This window comes from Lepidochelys kempii, chromosome 1 (assembly GCF_965140285.1).
Source record: "Lepidochelys kempii isolate rLepKem1 chromosome 1, rLepKem1.hap1, whole genome shotgun sequence".
Taxonomy (NCBI): Eukaryota; Metazoa; Chordata; order Testudines; family Cheloniidae; genus Lepidochelys; species Lepidochelys kempii.
Genome location: NC_136380.1, coordinates 165650898 through 165661348, shown reverse-complemented (window position 1 = coordinate 165661348; position 10451 = coordinate 165650898). Strand labels below are relative to the sequence as shown.

At 51.0% G+C, this 10451-nt stretch overlaps 1 protein-coding gene across 3 annotated transcripts in view; it reads left to right on the top strand.

Annotated features, from left to right (window-relative positions):
• Positions 1–5252: 5252 nt before the first annotated feature.
• Positions 5253–10451, top strand: part of IFNAR1 (interferon alpha and beta receptor subunit 1) — a 42568-nt gene continuing 37369 nt past the window's right edge. Inside the window, exon 1 of one of the 3 annotated variants that reach the window (XM_073361919.2) lies at positions 5253–5521. In XM_073361919.2, the coding sequence (XP_073218020.1) occupies positions 5470–5521 (52 nt within the window). In that variant the 5' untranslated portion in view covers positions 5253–5469. The remainder of the gene's footprint in view (positions 5522–10451) is intronic. The other 2 variants (XM_073361946.2, XM_073361909.2) reach the window with 2 other exon arrangements.

Below are 10451 nucleotides of genomic sequence, written 5' to 3'. Positions count from 1 at the left end.
CCATGAGAGGGTCGAGTTCAGGATCCTGACACAGGGAAGAAAGGAGAGCAGCACAATACAGACCCTGGACTTCAGAAAAGCAGACATTGACTTCCTCAGGGAACTGATGGGCAGGATCCCCTGGGAAAATAACATGAGGGGGAAAGGAGTCCAGGAGAGCTGGCTGTATTTTAAAGAATCCTTATTGAGGTTACAGGGACAAACCATCCCGATGTGCAGAAAGGATAGTAAATATGGCAGGCGACCAGCTTGGCTTAACAGTGAAATCCTTGCTGATCTTAAACACAAAAAAAAAGCTTACCGGAAGTGGAAGATTGGACAAATGACCAGGGAAGAGTATAAAAATACTGCTTGGGCATGCAGGAGTGAAATCAGGAAGGCCAAATCACACCTGGAGTTGCAGCTAGCAAGAGATGTTAAGAGTAACAAGAAGGGTTTCTTCAGGTATGTTAGCAACAAGAAGAAAGTCAAGGAAAGTGTGGGCCCCTTATTGAATGAGGGAGGCAACCTAGTGACAGAGGATGTGGAAAAAGCTAATGTACTCAATGCTTTTTTTGCCTCTGTCTTCACGAACAAGGTCAGCTCCCAGACTACTGCACTGGGCAGCACAGCATGGAGAGGAGGTGATCAGCCCTTTGTGGAAAAAGAAATGGATCGGGACTATTTAGAAAAGCTGGATGAGCACAAGTCCATGGGACCAGATGCGCTGCATCTGAGAGTGCTAAAGGAGTTGGCGGATGTGATTGCAGAGCCATTGGCCATTATCTTTGAAAACTCATGGCGATCGGGGGAAGTCCCGGACGACTGGAAAAAGGCTAATGTAGTGCCCATCTTTAAAAAAGGGAAGAAGGAAGATCCTGGGAACTACAGGCCAGTCAGCCTCACCTCAGTCCCTGGAAAAATCACGGAGCAGGTCCTCAAGGAATCAATTCTGAAGCACTTAAAGAAGAGGAAAGTGATCAGGAACAGTCAGCATGGATTCACCAAGGGCAAGTCATGCCTGACTAATCTAATTGCCTTCTATGACGAGATAATTGGCTCTGTGGATGAGGGGAAAGCAGTGGACGTGTTGTTCCTTGACTTTAGCAAAGCTTTTGACATGGTCTCCCACAGTATTCTTGCCAGCAAGTTAAAGAAGTATGGACTGGATGAATGGACTATAAGGTGGATAGAAAGTTCGCTAGATTGTCGGGCTCAATGGGTAGCGATCAATGGCTCCATGTCTAGTTGGCAGCCGGTATCAAGTGGAGTGCCCCAAGGGTCGGTCCTCGGGCCGGTTTTGTTCAATATCTTCATTAATGATCTGGAGGATGGTGTGGATTGCACCCTCAGCAAGTTTGCAGATGACACTAAACTGGGAGGAGAGGTAGATACGCTGGAGGGTAGAGATAGGATACAGAGAGACCTAGACAAATTAGAGGATTGGGCCAAAAGAAATCTGATGAGGTTCAGCAAGGGCAAGTGCAGAGTCCTGCACTTAGGATGGAAGAATCCCATGCACCGCTACAGACTAGGGACCGAATGGCTCGGCAGCAGTTCTGCAGAAAAGGACCTAGAGGTTACCGTGGACGAGAAGCTGGATATGAGTCAACAGTGTGCCCTTGTTGTCAAGAAGGCCAATGGCATTTTGGGATGTATACGTAGGGGCATTGCCAGCAGATCGAGGGACGTGATCGTTCCCCTCTATTCGACATTGGTGAGGCCTCATCTGGAGTACTGTGTCCAGTTTTGGGCCCCACACTACAAGAAGGATGTGGAAAAATTGGAAAGAGTCCAGCGGAGGGCAACAAAAATGATTAGGGGACTGGAACACATGACTATGAGTAGAGACTGAGGGAACTGGAATTGTTTAGTCTGTGGAAGAGAAGAATGAGGGGGGATTTGATAGCTGCTTTCAACTACCTGAAAGGGGGTTCCAAAGAGGATGGATCTAGACTGTTCTCAGTGGTAGCAGATGACAGAACAAGGAGTAATGGTCTCAAGTTGCAGTGGGGGAGGTTTAGGTTGGATATTAGGAAACACTATTTCACTAGGAGGGTGGTGAAACACTGGAATGCGTTACCTAGGGAGGTGGTAGAATCTCCTTCCTTAGAAATTTTCAAGGTCAGGCTTGACAAAGCCCTGACTGGGATGATTTAGTTGGGGATTGGTCCTACTTTGAGCAGGGGGTTGGACTAGATGACCTCCTGAGGTCCCTTCCAACCCTGATATTCTATGTCCCTCAGGGGTGTGAATAAACTACTCTCTTCATCTTGAGCGACATTAATTACACCGACATAAACACCAGTGTGGACAGTGCTATGTCAGTGGGAGAGCTTCTTCTGCCGATACAGCTTCTGCACTCACGGCGGACTTAGGGTTGCCAGGTGTCCAGTTTTTGACTGGAACATCTGGTCGAAAATGGAAACTGGCAGCGTCCAATCAGCACAGCTGACCAGACGCTAAAAGTCTGGTTACCTGCAGTAGCCAGTGTCTGCTGCTGGGGGGCAGGAAGAGCAACAGCTGCTGCTTGAGCCTGGAGGAGTTGCTCTGCTTAGCACAGGGGGCTCAAATATGTGGCCCGCTGAGTTATTTACTGTAGCCCGCCATAGCTCCCCTCACCCCCCGCTTCCCCGAGTCCGCCACGTCCCCACTCCTCCATCTGCCTCCCAGCGCTTCCCACTACCAAACAGCTGTTTGGCAGCTCTTAGGATTTTCTAGGAGGGAGGGGGAGGATCGGGGAGGCGGTGCGCTCAGGGGAGGAGAAGAGGCGGGGCCAGGGGAGGGATTTGCGGAAGGGGTTGGAATAGGGCCAGGGAGGGGGCAGACTTAGGCCGGGGACTTTGGGGAAGGGGTTGGAATGGGGGCAGGGAAGGAGCGGGACAAGGCAGGGCAGGGGCAGGGCCTCATGGAAAGGGTGGAGCGGGGGCAGGGGCTTTTGTATCTTTTATGAAAAGGTGTCAGTGATGCAGCCCTCGGGCCAATGTACTAGTCCTCATGTGGCCCTCATGGTGATTTGAGTTTGAGATCCCTGACTTAGCAGATGCTGCTCTTTCTGCCCTCCCAGACTGACAAGAGAGAACTGGCTGGCACCCGGACCAGCCTACGAAGTAGGTACTGGTGCCATCTGGAGGGGGAGTGTAGCCTGTCTGCCCCCCGCCACTCCGCTGTGCCCCAATTCCCCCAGCCCCTCGCTCTGGGGGGGCCCCCCTGCTCCGCTGTGCCCTGATTTCCCCTCCCCAGCCCCTGGCTCCAGGGACCGACACCCCCCACCCTGCTGTGCCCTGATTTCCCCTCCCCAGCCCCTTAGCTTCTGTAGTGGGGGGCCCAAAACTGGATGCAATACTCCAGATGTGGCCTCACTGTGCCAAATAGAGGGGAATAATCACTTCCCTCGATCTGCTGGCAATGCTCCTACTAATGCAGCCAAATATGCCGTTAACCTTCTTGGCATCAAAGGCACACTATTGACTCTTATCCAGCTTCTCGTCCATTGTAATCCCCAGGTCCTTTTCTGAAGAACTGCTGCTTAGCCGGTCGGTCCCCAGCAGTGCATGGGATTCTTCTGTCCTAAGTGCAGGAGTCTGCATTTGTCCTTGTTGAATCTCATCAGATATCTTTTAGCCCAATTCTCCAATTTCTCTAGGTCCCTCTGGATCCTATCCCAAACCCTTCAGTGTATCTACCCTGCCCCCCAGCTTAGTGTCATTGGTGAACTTGCTGAGGGTGCAATCAATCCCATCATCCAGATCATTAATGAAGATGTCGAACCAGGGAGGCATTTCTCAACACAATTCAGCACCCTCATTCTCTGTAAAAAAAAAAAAAAAATTAAATATATTTTTAAAAATAAATCAGGTGCAATTTTAATCTCTTCTTAAAGGAAACATGATCCAATTTGTTAGGGGGCTTATTCCTTCACCCACTTACTTCCCTGGTCCTTCTTACATGAACAGAGAGCAACAATACCCGAAGTCCAAAGGTGCAAACAATTCAATGTTTATTGGGGTGAACTTCCAGCAAGCATGATTCCAGTTTCCTTCCTTAGTGTCCCCCTTCCCAGCTCTGACACCAGAGAGCCTTACCGGTGTCCCTGTTCCCATTCCTGCCCTTAGCAAAACATGATTCCAATTTCCCCACCCCCATTCCCTGTTCCCATTTCCCACCCACTTCCTGATTTACTATATAGTAAAACTTGAGTTCTGCTTAGCTATACCTTAACCAATCATTTTCCTGAAATTTACCTAACCAATCCTAACATATTGTAACATGATTATTTAACCAATTATATCCCACCACCTTAATTAGTTTACACCCAGCAAAATTAATTATACAGCAGACAGAAACAATCACAGAACCAGACAGAGATTATATAGACAAACAATGGGGAAATGGGGACTACAGTGACAGAACAAACACAGAAATGAGGATTTCACATCCCAGCTATTGATAAGTGAGTTCTTGCAGGACAGGATGCTGTCAAACTAAGTTTCCTTTTGCATCTTCTAGGCACTTACCTTTCTCTGGAGGCGATAGGCATTATCAGGACAGGATTGTATTCCTAACAGCCCAATAGCACCTTATTTCAATGTGACTAGTTTGGAATGTGAGGAGGTGACCGTTCGCTTCCCAGCTTATGGCTGCCTCTGCTGCTTAGCCAAAGATCTTAGCCTAAGCACAGGGCCTCAGACTGTCACAGTAAGAGAAGGACCTTACACCGGCAGACAGTGATTTTGATTCTTTCTTTTTTACCTCTATAACTAGCTAAGTGATAAGAATACACCTACATTCTTAGAGTACAGGCCTAGATATCTATATCCTAACACAATTGAGTGAAATAGCCACAGTTAGACGACACATTAAGTTCTTCAGGACAGGAAGGGAGCATCTTGTTGTTCTGAGTTTGTCACAGACTGTGACTCACAGTAGCGCTCCGAGGCGCTAGCAACAGAAATAACTATTGATGTAAGGAAACGGGGGGCAGCTCCTCCTCCTTCCCCCAAGAAATGATGCTCTTACATATTAATTACCGTGACGGGTTTCCAATGAACCACCTAGTGCCCTCGGACTGGGCCAATCTGTCCCACGTTATTTGCATTGCAGCTGCACTCAGAGGCCCAGACCAGGCTGAGGTGGGGGCACTGTGCTCGGAACTACACAGGCCCGTTTTCGCGCTGCCCGTAGGCAGCAACCACACACACACACACACACACAGCTGCTGGCTGGGGCGCGCGGGCGAACGCCCGCAGCAGCTGGCTGCGGCTGTGACGTCACTCCCCACACTGCCCCCGCCGGCTCTCGCGCGAGCTCTGCCCGGGTTTCTGGGAAGAGCCGCTGTATCGCTGAAGCCCGGGGTGTGGCTCGAGGCAGCCGCTGGGGCCCCGGGTGGTTTCCGTTGATGTCCGTTATCCCGCGAGCTGGCCGGGGCCGGGGCTGAGGCGCGCAGCCGGCGGCAGCAAGAGCCCGGTCGCTAGAGCCCCCCGCGGCAGGATGGCGCTGCCGGAGCTGCTGCTCCTGCTGGCGGCGGCTCCTCTCGGCGCAGGTGAGCGCGGCGGCAATTGCCGGGGAGGCAGGCTGCGGGGGGGGGGGGTCTCTGGCGCGCCTCCCTCTCCACCCCCCCCAACCCGATTTGTGTCCGCCGCGGGGTTTAGCTGCGCGTCCAGCCTGCAGCCTCGGAGCCCGCCACTCTGCCGGGCTGTGTCTGCCGCGCCTCGGCCCCGGGCCGCCAGCGAGGGCAGCCCCCGTAGTGGCAGCGGGACGAGACCTCCGGCCTCGCTTGCGCCGCTGTCCGCCGGCGGCGGGGCTGCTCCACCGGGGGCCCGCCCGCGCCGGGGGAGAGGGTCCCAAGCGGGCTGTTGCAGTGGGTTCGTTAAACGGCCATGTGGCGTCACAGTGGCCTGAACGTGGGTCAGTTCCGTTTCCTTGGAAGTGGCTTGAACTGAACTGAGTCAGGCCGTGTCTGCGCTACAGAATTGAGCGGCTCGCTGGCGTTGGCGGGCGCCCCCCCCCCCCCCCGCGCGGTGGTTAAATCGCGTGCGCGTGTGTGTGCGCGCGCAGACTCGGCGCTTTGTGCCGGCGATGAGGGTCTGCCCCGGGAGCGCTTGTCTCGGTTGTATTGTCGGGGTGGGGGTATAGCTCCTGGCAGCCAGTAACCGTAGGCGTAAGCAAGGCTGTGTCTACACCGGCGCTGCCTTGACCCTAATGACATCCTGAGGTGATGGGGGGGGGGGAGGAAGTGTCACACAATCCCCAGTTTTTTGCCAGATTAGGAGTTGGGCTGAGCGTGGCTGAAGTGACGTGCCTAGGAAAATAATGCTCAAATAAATTGGTTAGTCTCTAAGGTGCCACAAGTCCTCCTTTTCTTTTTGCGAATACAGACTAACACGGCTGCTACTCTGAAAGGTGCCTAGGAAAGGCACTGGCACCTAGCGCTCCTGTTGAGCCCTGCTAGGAGGTGCCTGGGGGCAGGGAAGAGGGTCTCAGCTGGCTGTACAGCCCTGCCAGAGGGAGCTCAGGGAAGTCCACTGACTCCCATCCCTTTGTCACCCTAAGCTGCAGTTACTGATGCTTGGCAGTAGGTGGCTGGAGCCTCTGCCTGCAGTGGGGAGGTAATGGGAGAAGCGAGGAAGGAGCTGTGATGGGAGTGGAGACAATTTGGTTCCAGCTTGGAGCAGTTGTGGAAGGCATGAGAGGAGTGGGAAAGGGTCCAGAGGAGAGGCAGTCATGTGCTCCCGCCGACCTTTAAATTATGTCCACCCCACTATCAAGAGTTAAGTGTTGCCTCTGATTTCATTGACCATGACTCTACGCCAGAGGTGGGCAAACGACGGGATGGGGGGTCCAGGAGCAGTCAGGGAGAAGGGGGAGCTGGATGGGGCAGGGGTCCCAGGAAGGAGAGTGGGGTTTGGATGGGTCAGCAGGGGGCAGTTGGGGTGGGGAGTCCAGGGGCGGTCAGCGGACAGAGAGCAGGGAGGGTGGATGGGACAGGGGTCCAGGGGGGCCGTCAGAGAACAGGTGGGGTGGGGTTGGATTGGATGGGACAGGGGTCTGGGAGGGCCATCGGGGGTGAGAAGCAGGGAGGTAGGATAGGGGGCCGGGCCATGCCTGGCTGTTGGGGGAGGCACAACCTTCCCTAACCAGCCCTTCATACAATTTCAGAAACCCGGTGCGGCCCTCAGGCCAAAAAGTTTGCCCACCCCTGCTCTATGCTGCTCGGGGAGGTAGTGTTGCTATATTGGCGTAGAGAGGCGCTTATGTTGGGAGGAGCCAAACTTACATGAAAACACTTCCACAGTTAGGTCAACGCAAAGCAGCTTATGTTGACCTAGTCCTGTTGTGTAGGCCAGGCTCAGCACACAAGATAGGTGAGGTAATATGTTTTATTGGACCAATTTAATTTTGGTGAGATAGACAAGCTTTCAAGATTACACAGAGCTCGTCTTCTGGTCTGGGACAGATATTCAGTGTCCCACTTAATTACAAGATGGAGCAGTCATGGGGGGAAAGGGAGGGAAGAAAGCTGCTGGAGGGGGAAAGTTAGCAGGTTACTGATCGTTGTAATAAGTCATAAATCCAGTGTCCCTATATAACCCATGATTTTTAATGTTTAGCAAAGTTGTAAATTTAAGCTCCCAGGGTCGTCTTTTGAAGGTGTTGTGCAGGTTTCCTTTGAGAATGAGGACTGAGAGGTCAGATCTGGAGTGATCACTTTGTGAAAAGTAGTACTTGTGGCACCTTAGAGACTAACCAATTTATTTGAGCATAAGCTTTTGTGAGCTACAGCTCACTTCATCGGATGCATACTGTGGAAAGTGTAGAAGATCTTTTTATATACACACAAAGCATGAAAAAATACCTCCTCCCACCCCACTCTCCTGCTGGTAATAGCTTATCTAAAGTGATCACTCTCCTTACAATGTGTAGGATAATCAAGTTGGGCCATTTCCATCACAAATCCAGGTTTTCTCACCCCCCCCCACCCCCCCCCCCACACACACACAAACCCACTCTCCTGCTGGTAATAGTTTATCTAAAGTGACCACTCTCCTTACAATGTGTATGATATTCAAGGTGGGCCACTTCCAGCACAAATCCAGGGTTCAACAAGAACGTCTGGGGGGGGGGTAGGAAAAAACAAGGGGAAATAGGTTACCTTGCATAATGACTTAGCCACTCCAGGTCTCTATTCAAGCCTAAGTTAATTGTATCCAATTTGCAAATGAATTCCAATTCAACAGTTTCTCGCTGGAGTCTGGATTTGAAGGTTTTTTGTTGTAATATAGCAACTTTCATGTCTGTAATCGCGTGACCAGAGAGATTGAAGTGTTCTCCGACTGGTTTATGCATGTTATAATTCTTGACATCTGATTTGTGTCCATTTATTCTTTTACGTAGAGACTGTCCGGTTTGACCAATGTACATAGCAGAGGGGCATTGCTGGCACATGATGGCATATATCACATTGGTAGATGTGCAGGTGAACGAGCCTCTGATAGTGTGGCTGATGTTATTAGGCCCTGTGATGGTGTCCTTTGAATAGATATGTGGACTCAGTTGGCAACGGGCTTTGTTGCAAGGATAGGTTCCTGGGTTAGTGGTTCTGTTGTGTGGTATGTGGTTGCTGGTGAGTATTTGCTTCAGGTTGGGGGGCTGTCTGTAGGCAAGGACTGGCCTGTCTCCCAAGATTTGTGAGAGTGTTGGGTCATCCTTCAGGATAGGTTGTAGATCCTTAATAATGCATTGGAGGGGTTTTAGTTGGGGGCTGAAGGTGACGGCTAGTGGCGTTCTGTTATTTTCTTTGTTAGGCCTGTCCTGTAGTAGGTGACTTCTGGGAACTCTTCTGGCTCTATCAGTCTGTTTCTTCACTTCTGCAGGTTTGTATTGTAGTTGTAAGAATGCTTGATAGAGATCTTGTAGGTGTTTGTCTCTGTCTGAGGGGTTGGAGCAAATGCGGTTGTATCGCAGAGCTTGGCTGTAGACGATGGATCGTGTGGTGTGGTCAGGGTGAAAGCTGGAGGCATGTAGGTAGGAATAGCGGTCAGTAGGTTTCCGGTATAGGGTGGTGTTTATGTGACCATTGTTTGTTAGCACTGTAGTGTCCAGGAAGTGGATCTCTTGTGTGGACTGGTCCAGGCTGAGGTTGATGGTGGGATGGAAATTGTTGAAATCATGGTGGAATTCCTCAAGGGCTTCTTTTCCATGGGTCCAGATGATGATGATGTCATCAATATAGCGCAAGTAGAGTAGGGGCGTTAGGGGACGAGAGCTGAGGAAGCGTTGTTCTAAGTCAGCCATAAAAATGTTGGCATACTGTGGGGCGATGTGGGTACCCATAGCAGTGCCGCTGATCTGAAGGTTTACGTTGTCCCCAAATGAGAAATAGTTATGGGTAAGGACAAAGTCACAAAGTTCAGCCACCAGGTTAGCAGTGACATTATCGGGGATAGTGTTCTTGACAGCTTGTAGTCCATCTTTGTGTGGAATGTTGGCGTAGAGGGCTTCTACAGCCATAGTGGCCAGGATGGTGTTATCAGGAAGCTCACCGATGGATTGTAGTTTCCTCAGGAAGTCAGTGGTGTCTCGAAGGTAGCTGGGAGTGCTGGTAGCGTCGGGCCTGAGGAGGGAGTCTACATAGCCAGACAATCTTGCTGTCAGGGTGCCAATGCCTGAGATGATGGGGCACCCAGGATTTCCAGGTTTATGGATCTTGGGTAGTAGATAGAATATCCCAGGTCGGGGTTCCAGGGGTGTGTCTGTGCGGATTTGATCTTGTGCTTTTTCAGGGAGTTTCTTGAGCAAATGCTGTAGTTTCTTTTGGTAACTCTGAGTGGGATCAGAGGGTAATGGCTTGTAGAAAGTGGTGTTGGAGAGCTGCTGAGTGAAAAGTGTTCACCCATAGGGTGATGTGGTATTTTTATCTTATCATTTTCTGTGTTTCTTTGAGAGTGTAACGATTGTCTTGTTTCACTCACGTAGTTGTTGTTTGGGTATTTAGTGCACTAGATGAAGTACATCACATGTGATAGGCATGTGTGGGACCCATGGATCTTGAAAAGCGCATTGTCAAAGTTGTTGGTCATTGTACCAGTAGAGAGATGTCTGCAGGATTTACATCTGTTGTGTTCTGGCAGGGACTCGTGCTGCTTTGAGTTGGTGTGTCTTGGTCTGCTGGGAACTTGCTTCTGGTGTGCATGTGTGTGTTGGTGGGGGGAGGGTGTTTGAAGGCCGGAAGAGGAGGTTCAGGAAAGATTGAAGTACGAGTTCTAATTGTTTGGTACCCCATATGGGTTCCATTGTGGGGTGGTAGGTGACAACTTAGTTTCTTTTCCCCTTAGGACTGGAGAATTATTAACAGGCCATTTCACCTTGAATGGTCCCTTGAAATATGTGGTGACTACCTATGCTGAACAATCTGTTTCCTCTTGTATTTTGCTGTGCCACTCTGAGGGCTTGTCTGCACCACGCAGCTTTTA